We start from the raw sequence: 16547 nt of genomic DNA on the forward strand, positions 1-16547 counted from the left end.
AGGCTTATATTAGGCTGTTTCAACAGTGGGTATGTTTATGTTCTATAAACAGATTATGTGTGGGATCGAGCCAGACTGAGATATCGGCCTATCACAGAGATATGAGTATCTATCAGTATGGGCGTATGTTTTCTGATTTGTTCTGATATAAGAACCTTTGTTACAGAGCATAGAATGCAGAAAACAATGCTTGGGGGGATTTAGAAATGGTGTCCCATTGATATTTAATCTAGTTTAATGTATTCTTTATTGAAATTCTTAGCAATTGACCTAACATACTAAACATGATATACAGTAGCTGTAGCTATTTTGATTGTTTTATTCTTAACTGTTCCAAATAGGTTGAAAATGTTAAACAGGGCTTAAAGTTTTGAGGCCCCAGGAATACAGGAACAGGAATAAAAGAGCAGTTTTAAATTCATATAACACTTAATTTAATAAACTTTACACGTTTCCTCCTGGAACACTCAGGCTCACAAAACGTTTGTTGCTTTAACCCCTGAATGTAATACATTGTTTGTATAATGATGTACTATTCTTTAATCAGTGTCCAATCCGTATAGAAACGGTCTATTTTCACTGCAGCTCAAAAATCATCCGTCATATCTGTAATCTGTGAATCTTTCCCCTCTAAAATCAGTATCGGCAACAAAAATCCCATATCTGTTGGGCTCCAGTGTGGGATACTGCTTTACACCATTTCAAAACAGATAAATAAATATAATCAAATAATTATGATGAAACTATTAGTCACTTGCGGCTGCAATTATATTTTTCTGTAACACTTCAACAGTGAAATCTGTAATGAAAGTACACAGGTAATTGCTGTAATTACAATGGAAACCGTTGGCAGTATTTGGCACTGACTTTGCTGAAGCATCACCAGCATTTGCCAAATATGACTTCCTATTAAACTGCTGTATTTTCAAAGCAATTGACATAAAGATCGCACCAGCTTTACAGTGTCTATAGAAAGTCATGATACCCTTTAGAAATAATCACTTTTTTTGTTTTGCAGCCTGAAATGATAAGACATTAAAAAAAAAACATTTTCCAGAGTGATTTACAATTTTGTCATACAACATTCACATGAATTTTTTTTTCTTTTCAAAATTTCTGAAAATTAATAAAAACTAGAATAGCAGTGTTGTAAAAGTGATGAGTCCCCAGATGTAAGGGGCCTCCTTTGTGGAGGCACCTTTTGCTTTAATCACAGCCATCAGTCTGTTTGGATATTTCTCTACCAGCTTTGTGCACCTGGATTGGGAAATATTTCCCCATTCTTCCTGCAGAACTGTTGGAGTTCAGTCAGATTCTGTGGTGAGCAGCGATGGACTGCACTCTTCAAGTCCATCCACAGATGTTCTGTAGGATTCAGGTCAGGGCTCTGACTGGGCCACTCTAGGACCTTCACCTTCCTGTCCTTTAGCCACTGTGTTGTTTTAATGGAGGTGTGTTTTGGGTCGTTGTCATGCTGAAGGTGAACCATCTGCCCATTTTCAAGTGTCTAACAGAGGGATGCAGGTTTTCTAAAGAATTTGGGTGTTCTTGGCAGCATCCATGTTACCTTCAGTCCCTGCTGAAGAGAAACAAGCCCCCAACATGATGCTGTCACCACCATGCTTCACTGTAGGGAGGGTGTGTTTTGGGTGGGGTGCTGTGTTTGGTTTCTGACAAACATAGAGCTTCAGAGTTCAGCCTAAAAAGTTCAGTTTTGGTCTCATCCGACCATAAAACCTTCAACACATGGCATCAGAATCTTTAATACACATTAAAGCATTTTTTTAGGAGAGGCTTCTTTCTTGCCACCTTACCAAACATGATCAACTCGACCAACCTCTGCTACGCTACAAGTTAGCCTGTGTTTATACTCCCAGTTTATAACAAACCTAAATCCTGACTCACAACAGTGTCAACGACTGTATTCAAGTCTGTATGTTTATGTACTGCATGTAGTGTTAATGTGTATATTTGTGTCTTTATGTCTGACCATGTTTGGTCATGTGTGTTTATCTTTTTCTTACATTAAAGGTTAAATATGAAGAAAGAGCAGAACACCGCCATCTAGTGTCTTAAGATCGTAGCCGCAACAACAAAAAATAATTCCAGCAGTCTTGTTGCCACCTTGGTCTAACTGACGGTTAGCGTTAGCCATTAGCATTAGCCATTCCAGCTAAGTAAAGATGAAAGTGATGTTAGCGATCAAGGAGAAACGTAGTCAATTGGGCGTGCATTTAAATGCCGTTTCTCTCCTTTCTCTCAGTCTGTGGAGTGAATGCTTGGCCTATATTGACTCTGGTTTTTGCCCGTCTCCGCTCACTCAACTGAACTAACTGTGCAGATGATGAATAACACCTTGTGGAGCCTGAGGTTATGTAGTCATTTATATTAAACCTTTCTCTGACATTTTCTTTGATGATTGCAGCACATTTTAGAAGAAAGCCCAAGGCTAGTTTAACCTAGTATCAAATTTGTATTTATTAACCCATGATAGGTAAGTGGTGGACAATGCAGTGGACAGTGTGGTTGACAGGGAAGTTGACAGGACGGTTGACAGGCCAGTTGACAGGGCAGTTGACAGGGCAGTTGACAGGGCAGTTGACAGGGCAGTTGACAGGACAGTTGACAGGACAGTTGACAGGACAGTTGACAGGACAGTTGACAGGGCAGTTGACAGGACGGTTGACAGGACGGTTGACAGGATGGTTGACAGTGCGGTTGACAGAGTGGTTGACAGGGAGGTTGGCAGGAAGGTTGGCAGGGAGGTTGGCAGGGAGGTTGGGTCCAATCGTGTCCCCTGGGGGTCACTCCCCAATAATGCCCAGTTTATGATTTCCATGGATAGGATCTGAAGGCTAAAGAGGTTTGCAGCAGAGTGTGAAGCGGTTGGGATGAGAAGCAGCATCTCTCCTTTTGGGTTGGGAGTGAGTTACTGCCCCATGTGAAGGAGTTCAAGTATCTTGGGGTCTTGTACATGAGTGAGGTTAAGGAGCGGGAGATGGACAGGTGGATTGGTGCGGCGTCAGCAGTGATGGAGGCATTGTACTGTTGTGGGAATTTTGGATATTTGTAATTGATAATCATAGTTTTGTCAGGACAGGCACAGTTCAGTGTCTCCTCTGTCTCACATTCTTAATGGATTATGCAAATAACTAACTCATGATGATATATTGGCATATTTGTGCATCTGTACCCTGTGTTAGAGACCTTGTGATGAGAGAGGTTCAGAATGTTCAGAATTGTAATGTCTAAGGCATGTTTTTGTTTGGTCTAAAGACGTCACCCAACCAAGGCTATTCGCGTCCTGTCCCTCTAACTAAAAGACTGTGCGAGATTTGGCAAATCGTCATTCCCTGCTAGACTCTAACTTGTGAGGATGTGGGGATGAACGTATTTTTGTCTGCAGAAGAAAATGCTTTGGCAAAATAAACCACGGAGAAAAAGCTGATCCTGTTTTTTGATCTTTATTGAAGAATCCATTTCCACAACAGTACCTGACTGGTTTGGTGTAGAGGGTGCTTAGCTGGAAGGCACAGCTCTTGATTTACCAGTCCATCTGCATTCCGACCCTCGCCTATGGTTATGAACTTTGAGTAGGGAATAAAATAATAAGATTACAGAAAAAAGAGATGTAAGTTTCCTCTGTAGGCTGGCTGGGATCAGCCTTAGAGATAGGGTGAGGAGCTCAGACGTCTGGAAGGTGCTTGGAGAAGAGCCGCTGCTCCTTCAGATCGAAACGGGCCACTTGAGGTTGTTCGGGCATCTGATCAGATCAGGATCCACTTGAGGTCCTCCTGGGCACCGTTTTCTGTGAATTTCCAACTGGAAAGAGACCCAGGGTAGACCCAGAACACTCTGCCACAGGGCTCCCAAGTATTAGCTGAAAACTTTGCTGGGGAGATGGACGCCTGGAATACTTTCCTTAGCCGGCTGCCCCTGTGACCTGGCCCCAAGTGCAGTCTTGTAGCATTATAATCATGTTTGTTGCTTTACAAAGTTTCGAACCAACTCGTGGAGCTAACATTGTTTAGCTAGCTTGCTGTAAAGTGCTATAGCTACTTATTTGGATCAGGACTGCAAGGTGCTGGAGTCTATCCCAGCATGTATTGAGCCAATGTATCACAGGACGAACACATGTGGGCAACTTAGAGCGTGATCACACTGTGCTTTTGGCCGCGGCCAAAACCGTTTTTTCAGCTAAAGTCTAGTACCTTTAAGTAGTGTGAGCGCACCCGCTCCGCGCTCAACTGGGGCCAGCTGGCCCTCCACGGCCCGCTTGAAATAGGTGGGCTTTAGCGGAGCCGTTTGCACATGTACGAGCATGAGCGTGCGCACGTGTACGCGCACGAGCACGATCCCTACGGCAGTAGCGTTATGTCCGCCTGTTCGGACATGTAAATAGAAGGACGGACCATGCGCGGACATTTAACAACAACAACAATGGCGGTGAAAGGTTCATGTTGGTGTGATGCGGAGGTGGAGTGTTTACTGCAGATTTGGTCGGATGAAAATATTCAAAAACAGTCGACAAGACGCACAAAAACTCCGAGGTCTATGGAAAGATTTGTAAACAAAGCCACACACACGCGATCAATGCGTGTGACGTGTTACGGCTTGAAGGCGTATGGACAGCAAGAAGTATTGGCAGAGGCCCTGGTAGTGTGAGTACAAACGGGGCTGGGGCGCGGGGGGGAGAGGGAGGGGGGACAAGTACCCTAAAGTCCGGGTCGTGGTCCGGGAGGACAGTGTGATCACGCCCTTAGAGTCACCTGTTCACCTAACCTACATGTCTTTGGACAGTGAGTGGAAACCCATACAAGCACAGACAGGACATTGAAAGTCCACACAGAAAAGGCTCCATATTATTCAATTCATAAAAGAAGTGGAAGTAAATGAATAATTTATGAGCTGATCATTTAGCTGTCTTGGAAAGTGTTAAATCATTCTTAAAGTAATAGTCTGTGTCAAATTCTTGTAATTCTTTATAAGCCTATAGAAAGGTTTAGGAGTGCAGTATAACAAGGGGTGTTTACAACTAAAAAAGTTGTAACCAGTACGTGTTGAAGCCAAAGGAAGAGCAGATGCTAATGTTTTTTTTCTGCCAACGTGGCAAAACTCGGGAGAGAGAGAGAGAGAGAGAGAAAAGAGAATATTTCACTGAGTGGATCATCCTGTCTTCACACATCATGCATCCCCAGTGTTATTGCTGGCAGGAATACAAACCAGATGAGGGGAGCATTCCAACGGCTGCCCCTGCCAGTGCACACCTTCAACATGAGCATCCAGGATCAGATTCCTGGGCTAATGAGAGCTGAAAGACAGCCCGGGAAGGTAGGAGTTCTGTGCACTGCTGATGACGAGGATCGGAGCCAACGCAATGTTGGCAACTGATATTAACCTCACTAACACAACTAACAGCTGTTTGAAATCTTTGCATAAGATCTAAGACTCTGAGAAGATTACAGCTGCACTGATCCCTGATTCCTCAAGATATATCCCTAAGATGAACAATATTACAAATGCCTAAAAACCCCAATTCACCCAAATTATGACAAATATATATTTTAATACTTCCCATAGGTATTGTCTATGTGCCCAGGTTTTAAGATATCTTAATACAATGGAGGTGAATGGAATTTAGTTTGTGCTGCTAAAAGCTGTAAAAAAACGAGTTTTAAACTGTATCTCCAGATATACATGTATCTCCTGTGCTTAAAAAAAAGATATGACTACAGCTGGATCATCCGTCAGACAGCAGTGTGTACAGCTGGAAAGACTTTTGATGGGTTTTTATATGTACTAACTGTCTGTACACTACACAGTTATCAGTGCAGAGCAGTGTTTTCTCTCTGCAGCCTGTTACCTGTTACAGAGCCCCTGAAGTCCTCTAAGGTGATATGTATTATCTTGTGCACACATGATAAATAACTTATTTAAAAACCACCTCTCAGGACTTTAGGGGCTCCGGTGCATTCTGTACGTATACTGTGGCCTACTGCTTAGAGACACAGGAATCCTTTCTTCCAACCAAATGTCTTTATATCATTCATTCATGATGTGCGTCTGTGTTTGTTGATATTCTGATGGTGAATTCATTATTTAACACAGAATAAGATTATGGTGTCTTTTAAGCAGTGTTGGGCAAGTAATTAGTTACAGTTAGTCTCCCATAAAGTAACTGCATAAGTTACTGAGGTCTACATTATAAAAATAACTAGTTACTATGGAAATTAACTATTGCTTTATTTTTAAGTACATTTTTAAAAGCTCAAATTTGAACCCCACCTCCACTGTGCATGTTGAATTATTCATGATTAATCTGAATATTATAATCAATAAATAATATATAATATAAAGACACTAAATACGACACATTATTAACAAAAACATTGCACACAAATCTGACCTATTTTAATGTTGCTGTGGAACAAAGTGAGACTAGTCTCTAATCAAATTTCATGTATTATTTTAGATATTGTAATTTCTATGTTTATATAGTAAATCAATATAAATAACACAGTAGATGTTTTGGAACTTTTGATATGTATTATATTATATTGAGAGAGGTCACAGTGGAATTGCATGAAAAACCGACATGCAGAAGCACAGACATTACAGGGCATACTGTGCATTTCATGTCCACATTTGTTAAAAAAAAGGCTACTTTGGGATTACCTGGTGTTACGGCCACCGCTGAAAGATAGGCTCGCACGAGAAGTGAACAGAACATATAAAGGATTCAGCACCGTGATGTTGAAACAATAATACGATTTTTTTATCCTGTTTTTCCTGTTGTTGCTTATTGACTCACATTTGTCGCGCATGTGTGTGTGTGTGTGTGTGTGTGTGTGTGTGTGTGTGTGTGTGTGTGTGTGTGTGTGTGCGTAACCATGCGTGCTTTCGATTCTGTGTCAACAACACCCGCCCAACTCTACCTCTGATAGGCTTACCGTGAAATTTTACTCTACCTCAGCCAATCATCATAAGTAACGCCGTTATTTTTAATGCCGATACTCCCATCACTGGTTTTAAGCACTGGAAATAATTTATTAGGTAGGGGCAAATGGAAATATGTAACTGATATAAAACCAGATGCTCAGGAATGATCAGTCTCACTGTGATTGAAAAAAAAATGATATAAAAGTGTTTCTTGCTGACAGGCAGACTCTCCCACCATATTAAAAGTTAATCGAAGAAACAACAGGTCATGAAAAGACAAATCTTTAACAAATAAAGAGTTTAAGGTCCGGTATGAAACTCCAGTGATGTGACTTATCAGCTCAGTGCGATCAGTTGCAGCTTCCAATCAAATAACTGATATCCAATAAAGGGGCTTTTTGAGACTGATATTGATTTTTGGGAAAATTTCACACATTACTGATATGGCGACTGATATAGTGAATTTTTGAGCTGGAATGAAAATAGACCAATTCAATGTGGATTGTGAAAATATGACAAATATGAGGCTGCTTTCCTAAACAAATAACTTCCTCAAAGAATATTTAACATTATTATACATTATATTCTATGTACCAGTGGCGATTGCTCTAAGACTGCAAGGGAAGCTCAGCTTCCCCTAAAATGTCACCAAAAAAAAAAAGTGTTGAAATATGTCCTGCTGTGTGTAGAAAGCCTTCATCTTTTGTTAAGAATCAGCTTCTTATCACAGGTAACCGTAGCAACTTCCTTCTCATTCATCCCCACAGCTCCACAGCTCTTTACACAGTCGGACGCTCAGCTTCTACTGACTTCAATGGGGAAGTGTAGAGCGAGTTGTTCCACTGCAGCCAAACTAGATGCTCATTGGATAAATGCTGGGCTTTGTCCCACCCATCGGACGCTCAGCGTCTCTAGAGGTCTATGGGGCAGTGGGCTGGCCCGGAGGCTCGGCTTCTGCATGATGATTGGATGAGCTGTCTGAGGCTGAATCCTTTTTTGATTGACAGCTAAATGAGCGAATCAGCGACCTTGAAGAATAAACATCCAGCAGAGCATTTTCCAAGTTTTTCATTCCGTTGTTCTGAACTGATCCGGAGACTTTACCGATCCCCAGAGACTTAAAAAACGACTAGCGTTGTATTTGGAGACTCTGTTCTGTCACACTGCGGTTTCTTTCGCCAACGAGCAGCGGCAGCTGTGGAGCTTCTCCCCCCGTCACCATCACTCACAGGCGGTCACACTTCACAGTAGCCTGGTGCAGCAGCTCCAGCTGGGCCAAGGCCGTTTAAGCAGCTTAGCTCTGCTGCCATTGAGAGGACACTGGTTAAGTCCCTGGAAAAGACGCCTAGTGACAGGGTCACAGATCATTTTCTTGAAAAGGAATGAAGGGAAGAATTTACATAGAAATAAAAAAACACATTTATGATGGAGGCCGGAAAAATTAGCTTCCCCTCCTTCAAAGACCAGCAGCCGCCACTACATTGTCAACCAATTCTAGAAATGAACATAGATTAAAAAACAATACCATCAAAAAGGAAAACTAAATAAAGATCAGTACTGTATGTTCAGTATCAGTCTAGTGCTGACCACACCCTGCTGGACAAACTACATAATGACACCATTTCTAAATCACACCAAGCATTGTTTTCTGCATTATATGTTTTGTAAAAAAGGATTTTCATATCAGCATATTCGTATCAGTACATAAACACAGATACCGATGATATGAGTATATCAGTCTCTATACAGCAGGCCTGTACTCACCAAGGGTCCTGAAGGGCCTCTGCTGGGGCACCAGGGAGAAGAACCCAGGCTTCAGGGCGTTTGTGATGATGACGTCAAATAGCTCTTCAAAATCCTTCCTGCAACAGCCAGAGAAACAACATTAGCCTCTGTGATAGGCGCCTGGCCTCTGTGTGAAGGACAATGTCTGGACGGCATCCAAATATACTTGAGTTACACAAGCACAAATGGCTCAGTGAAGCTAAACAGTGTACACATACAGGGAATACTTAGATGAATAAAGTAAACAGTTACACTCCCACACAACTTCAGTCATGAAGTGATAGTGAGCATGTTGAGGCCGGATGATGTCTCCAAGGAGACCTACATACAGTACTGTATGTACACTACTGTATGTGTGCAGTATCTCTATAGAATCTTCCATATAAGGCCAGAGAGCCTGATGAAAGAGGAAGGACTTCTCACTGGCAACTTAAAAACTCTCTCTCAATATATATATATATATATATATATATATATATATATATATATATATATATATATATATATACATATATGTACACGGTATACACACTGGAGATCAAAATTAGAGAACAAATAATACATACTTGATTTGTTGTTGATTTGATAGAATATCAGCAGTGGATGTACCACTGCTGTACTAGCAAGTTTTTTTAAATAACTAAGGCACTTCAACAAAACCTTTATTTTGTAAAGAAAAAAAAAAGCAGTGCTAGAAATGAGAGAACAGTGTTGATTGTGTCAGAAGAGAAGATTTCAACAATGTTTTCTTCTCTAGGATTCAAAAATGAACAGGAAGTGTAGAGACCACAGCTTTGAATGACTTCAGCACATCTGCGCCCACAGGACATCACTAGTTTCTCACACTGCTCTGCTCTGATCTGCGTTCATCGGTCTCTTCCACAGTTCACTAACTGGAGTGGGTTTCTTACACATTACTTTGTCACCAAGGATTTTCCAGAGGAGAAAAATAAGGGGTTTATATTTAGTTTACCATTTGGTTTTGCCTTACTTTTGCACTATTATTTAGCCGTTGTATGTATGACCTATCTTTGTCTTTTCTTTCCTTTGTACTTATTGCACCGTCGGTTGCAGGGAAACTCATTTTCGATTCCTGTGTATGTCTGGCACATATTGCAGAATTGACAAAGTTGACTTTGATCATTTGACTTATGTCACGCACACTATCGTCCGATTGGTTGTCCTGCATGGCTATCAGGCTAGGGATTGGGCTTACCGAATCACAAAGCCAAAGTTGGTTGGAGAGTGCTGCCTGAGTCATTAAGAGGATGATTGAGGACGTGTGTGAAAAAAAGAGAGTGAGAGAGCTGAGAGTTTATGTAGGTTATTGTCTGTGTGCTACATATAAGCACACAGACACATAAATATAAATATATAATATAAAATTGAACTGTCAATGGAGTGTGAACGCTAATGAGTGTTGGACCGCTGGGAGTGAGCGAACGGTGATAAGGTTGTTCTGCTTTGGTGTTGGCTATGGCCCACAGTAGCTTGTGTTCAGTCAGAAATAAAGCTGCAACAAAGTGGATAAAGTCTCACTGTCTGACCACTTAGGGAGGCTACAATAATAATGTAAACAGTGAGTGATATTTTGTAGGGAACAGTTTTCGTTCTTGGGCTGTGGGTGTCAGAGTTGAATGAGAAAAGTCAGGTGGACATGGTTTTGCGCACATAAGGTTAGTTAAGTATTGAGTGGCTGCACGGGTTTCATGACGACCGTACATTTTTCGCTCCCCTGCCCGCCCCAGCCCAAATTCTGGCCAGAAAAAACCCTGCCACACTCTTCACCCGTTAGCCTAGCAGCCGAATCATTGAGTGTGAGCCTCTTTGAAAAGATTAGTTTATCTGGGGTTGTCTTTGCCGTGTCATACTTATCATAATTTCACTTCAAGATAACTTTCTGAACTTTACCTATAAACTTTACTTATCATGAATCATGATTAAAGAGCAACATAACACCAAATCCACCTTTTGAGTAAGTAAATTACATGTTATGTCATCTTTTTTCATTGTTTACTACAACAGAAGTTCTTTTTTCCAGAGAATCTAAAGTCATTCCGTCCTGGTGGCGTACGTTTTAAAACTCCTCTGTTATGATCTTTTTTTTTTGTTTAACATGGATTTCCCACATGAAAAGTTTAACAAAACTTAGAGAAGGGTCTGGCCCTGCCCTTGCCCCGCACACCACTGCTCATTCTCGTGCACGCACTAGGTTGAGACTTTTCTACATGCCAAATATCGGAGAGAATCAGCCATAGGCCTACACGTCTGAGCCGGCTTCAGGCAGGAGGCGACGGGGCAGCTGAGCCTCTTGGATGGATGGCCAACTCACAGTGCCCAGCTGATGGACGGGCAGACATGGAGCCCAGGCTGCCCGTCACCCACAGGTGATCTGCAGTTCAGTTATAGTTTGGCCGTCATGAACCTGGCATCAGTCAGACCCAGACTCAGCTTCTGTTGTGCACTAAAATTGGCACGGTGGTGTGGTCTGCATAGGTCAGCACTGTCGCCTCACAGCAAGAGGGTTTCTGGTTTGAATCCCGGCTGGGGCTCTTCTGTGTGGAGTGTGCATGTTGTCCCCGTGTCTGCGTGGGTTTTCTCCAGGTTCTCCGGTTTCCTCCCACAGTCCAAAGACATGCAGGTGTTAGGTTCATTGATGACTCTAAATTGCCCGTAGATGTGAGTGTGAGTGTGAGTGTGAATGGTTGTCTGTCTCTGTTTGTCTCTATGTGCCCTGTGATAGACTGGCGTCCTGTCCAGGGTGGACCCCACCTCACTGATGTCAGCTGGGATCAGCTCCAGCCCCCCGCGACCCCGATAGGGACAAGCTGTTGAAGATGGATGGACTAAAATTAGCGACGAGCAAATGTACCATGGGAAATGTAAGTGTAGTTAGCATCTTTTGTTAGTTTCTGTTGTTTGTTAGCCTGATAGCTTATAACTGTATGTGTCTGACAGCTTTGATGACAGTGTGTTTTCTCTCTGTACTGACAGTCCACTTTGAGCTGGAGGTTTCAGGTTTCTTTGCAGGTGTTTTGTTGAAGTTCTTCCCTTGTCAAATAGTGTTTCACATATTAAATGGTGATTGGTTTATATATTAGTGCAACACCTCCCTTAGGAGAGAGAGAAAAACCCTTTTTTTTGAGTGGAGCAGGACTTTAAAATACCTATTTGGCTGATAGCCAATGCTTATGTTTTTGTTATTGTTTATTTTGTTTTTGTAGTTAGTTATTCCCCTTTTTAACACATCAGGCTGATTGTAATCAACAGGGGAGACATCGGTGTATCCCTAATTTCTTTGGGACATCATTACACAATACATCAAAATGTAGACTCGTAACACTGTGTTTGTGGATATCTTGAATCCTCAATCTTACTTTTCAGAACTGTAACTGCAGTCGTTGTGAGGCTAATTTCACACGGTTGGATAGGACCCTTTGCCCTGTCTGGACTTTTATCACTTAGAAAGAAGTTCCACACATCAGAGGACTGAACAACAACTAACAAGTCAATAAAGTATGCAGCACTCCAGCAATAAATGCCTTTATTTAGTAGTGCCCAACAGTAGCAGCAGCTTCTCTGGACAGCTTGTTGGATATTGGCCAGTGGCTTCCTGTCAGACAGATCTGGCCTTGTTGTGTTACTTGTGACAGCTGACTGTCACTGGCCTCCAGCCACCTCACCACACTGAAGCGGCTGGAGGCAGAAAAGGAGATACTGTATAGCATGTAGTGCTGTCTCAACACTGACGTGCTGCCACGATGAGACACCAACAAAGTGCTGCCTAGAGTCTCTCTGAAGAAGTAGCCACACAAACTTTAGGTGTAGTGTAGGACAAACACTGAGGATCCAACCAAAATGTATGAACAAAGCATACTTCTTTAACCAGAACCTCACCTAACTTCCTCTTGTAGCAATCACAACATAAATCTGCGTCCCCTGAACTTGTAAAGCAATGACTTGAACATGATCTTGAGCACACACACACACACGTACAGACACACACACACACACACACACACACACACACACACACACACACACACACACACACACACACACACACACACACACACACACACACACACACACACACACACACACACACACACACACACACACACACACACACACACACACACACACACACACACACACACACACACACACACACACACACGGGGGATGGGGGAGCCAGTGAAACAGCAGGGGAGCTAGGGAAAAGGGTGAGGAACAACAGGAATGACCAGGCTGCTTGCTGCCTAACAGGAAATGGTGAGGGGAGGCAGGGTGAGGGGAGGCCTGGGCCACAGAGACCCGGTGAGACAGACTGGCATCCAGAGCAAAACAAAACGGCTTCACCTCCATCTGCTCTTCGCCTCTGCTGGACTACAGAGAACAATCAGCTGTGAGCATTTAAAGTGAAAAAGCAGACCACCTAAGCAGGAGAGAGCAGAGTAAGATAACAACACCTTACAAAGAACAAGAGGGCTGATGTTTGTTAAAGCACAGCAGCAACATGGACATTGTGTTTTTTTAAGGCTCTCTTGCTGCTTGATCGAGTGTATAACAGGGCTGAGGCTACAAAAATAAGCCTTAACCACACAGTGTGTAGAGCAAACAGAGGGAGGCCAGGCAAGCACAACGCCAGTGTTCAACTGCAAAGGGCTTGCTAGAGCAATAATTCCCTTTGCTGCACACCTACAATTCTAAAATGTGGTAGATGTAAACTGTGGACTGAAATGCTAAACTGTGAGCGTACAGACTCAAGTGATCATAAGCTTTGCCAAATACACACTTTATATTATATTATCGTCAACACACTTTATATTTCAAGTAGTTCTGTAGCGTTTTTTGAAAAGTTTAAAGTTTGCTAACTCAAAAGTTTTAATCCATTTATCTTAGGGCGCACTCACACTGCCCATGCGTACCGTGCCAAAGCACGTTTCACGGCTGAAGTCTAGTTCATTTGACTAGTGTGAGTGCAACCGTACTGCGCCCAGCCCGTTTGGGAGAGGTGGGCAGCTCACAACTATTGAGGTTGACTGGCAACAGGACAGTAATGTACAGTAAGTGCGCACTCACACTGTCCATCCGCACCGTGCCCCGTGCTCTAGGGTACTTGTCCTCCCATCCCTCTCCCCCCGCGGCCCAGGCCCGTTTGTACTCACACTACCTGGGCCTCACGCGAATGCTTCTTGCTGCCTATACGTCATCACGGCGTAACATGTCGCACGCATTGATTGACGTCATCGCGATGCGTCACTTTGTTTAAAAATCTTTCCATAGACCTCAGAGTTTCTCAGCGTCTTGTCGACTGTTTTTGAATATTTTCATCAACCAAATCTGCAGTAAACACTCCACCTCCGCATCACACCAACGTGAACCTTTCGCCACCATTGTTTTAAATGTCTGTGGGTGGTCCGCCCTTCTTTTTTCTATGTCCGAACAGGCGCACATAAAATGATGTCAGAACCGCCTTAGGTCTCTTGCTCGTGCTCGTACACGTGCGCACGCTCGTGCTCGTACATGTGCAAATGTGCTTTACAAAAGCCCACCTCTCCCAAACGGGCCGTGGCTGGCAAGGCGCGGTACGCTTGCACTCACACTGGTCAAACAAACGAGACTTTAGCCGTGAAAAGTGCTTGGGCACGGTACGCATGGACAGTGTGAGTGCGCCCTTAGTTAGGTTTCGCAATATAACATGTAAAAGAATTTGGTGATTTCATCATCTACAGTTCCTAATATCATTAAATATTCATAGAATCTGATTAATTCTCTGAATAGAAGGGACAAGGCTGAAAACGTGTATTCGATGTCGGTGATGTTTATTAGAAACACAGGATTCTGTAGTGTATCAGTTTAACAGTATATTAACCAGATCCAGAGACGCTGCTGCCTTTTGGGCCCGAGCTCATTTAAGATGGACTGAGGCCAAGTGGAAAACTGTCCTGTGGTCTGACCAGTCAGCATTTAATGAAGAGGAGATGGGCCATCCTGCTTGTTATCAGCACAACTCAAAAGCCTGCATCCTTGATGGTATGGGGGTGCATTAGTGCACAAGGCATGGGTCTCCTGCACATTTGTGAAGGCTCCATTAATGCTGAACCATACAGGTTTTAGAGCAACATATGCTTCCAAGGAGGCAACGTCTTTTTCAGCAAGACAATGCCAAACCACATTCTGCACGTATTCCAACTGCATGGCCCCGTAGTAAAAGAGTCTGGGTGCTAGACCTTGACACCCATTGAAATAGTTTGGTGCATTATTAAATGTACCTCAACTTTTTAGCAGCTGCAATCCCACATCAAGCAAGAATGGAAAACATTCCAATTTCAGAATGATATCAATTGGTCTCCTCAGTTCCCAAATGCTTCCAGAGTGGTAAACATGACCCTGTCCCAACTGTCTTCAAACGTGTTGCTGCCATTGAAAACGATATCCTTTTCAAAAACAAAGTCTTCTGTTCCGTCATTTGTTGTCTTTGTGCTATTTTCAATTACATATGGGGTTTCAATGATTTGTATTTAGATTTTACGCAGCATCTCAACTTTTTTGGAAAAAGGGTTATAGTTGTTTTCTGTTTGTATACCCTGCGGGATACAAGGGAACACTGGTTTTTCTGATGTTTTCTGTCTATTTAGATAGATAGATAGATAGATTACTTTATTTATCCCGGAGGGGAAATTAGGTCATCGTAGCAGCGGTACAGAGCAATCAGAAGTACTAAAATAAGATAGAATATAGAATACAAAATATGAACAACAATAAAATAGAATAAAATAGAAGTACAGTATTGCAGATAAACACTATATTAAAATGTGCTATGTGGATTTTAATGTGCAAGTGAGATAAGGTGCATGTCAGTGATCACTTTGAGTAGTCTGAGTTTATTCCCTGAGCGTTGCTCAGCGTTGTTGTGCAGCATTGTAAAGTCTGACGGCAGCAGGTAGGAATGATTTCCTGTGCCGTTCCTTAAGGCCGTTCCTATTTAAGTTTCTGTAGTTTTAGTAAAGGAGTTACTTATTTAGTTATATTTGTCTCTTGTTGTTTAAAAGCATCTACAGGCCCTTTTCCTCTGAAGTTCCTTTTATTGGGTTGTGTAAGCAAATTTAAAGACTCCTTGTAAAATAAAATAACTTTAATTTTACCAAAAACAACTGCTTTTATGTTTCTTCTCTTCCCCTAACGAGCTGGGTCTAACAAATGTGTATACTTCTTTTCACATCTACAAATTTAAAGAAAAAAGAAAGAAATAAAGAAATGAGGAAAAGCAGAGACAGCTTAATGTCCAGAGTTGGTTGCTGAAGGCTGCAGGGAGATATGTGAGTGTAGCACATGTGTAGCACATGTGTAATGATGATGGTAAGCGTTGCCTAAAGGAATGACTGATGTGAGAGCTGTAAAGAACGTTGTGAGTTGAGGGTGAACCATAAACTGCCAGCTCAAACTGGCCGTTTATGCTTCGCCATAACATGAGCACTGCAGACCGGGTCCTGGTCTTGTTGAGGAGGGGGTCAGTCTTTGGGTCCCTGTGTGGGAAGTCTTACCCCAGGATGTGTTCACAGATGAGCCTGCAGTAGTCGCTGTGGGAGCTGGTGATTAGGAGGAGGACCTTTCCGGCGTTCTTCATGCTGCGCAGCCAGGTCTTAACAGACTCAGAGCAGGGCTGCAGGTACCGGCCCGGGTCCCTCTTCACACTGGGGAAGTACGTTCCTGCATCCTCTGCACAGACACACAAACACATCAGACAATACAGATGGGAATAGCATGGTCTGTAACATCTATAGAAATGAATCATATGCTATGGTCTTTTGGAGTTC

The 16547-nt window shown here is 42.6% G+C and overlaps 1 protein-coding gene across 1 annotated transcript in view; it reads right to left on the reverse strand.

The window, feature by feature from the left end:
* The window catches only part of nt5dc1 (5'-nucleotidase domain containing 1), a 94471-nt gene that overhangs the window by 21049 nt on the left and 56875 nt on the right, over window positions 1-16547 (reverse strand). The window contains exons 7-8 of the mRNA XM_083933746.1: window positions 16275-16449; window positions 8704-8801 (exon numbers count right to left, since the gene is read on the reverse strand). Coding sequence (XP_083789872.1) covers window positions 8704-8801; window positions 16275-16449 — 273 coding nt within the window. The remainder of the gene's footprint in view (window positions 1-8703; window positions 8802-16274; window positions 16450-16547) is intronic.

The sequence above is a fragment of the Echiichthys vipera genome, assembly GCF_963691815.1.
Source record: "Echiichthys vipera genome assembly, chromosome: 19".
NCBI classification, from domain to species: domain Eukaryota; kingdom Metazoa; phylum Chordata; class Actinopteri; order Perciformes; family Trachinidae; genus Echiichthys; species Echiichthys vipera.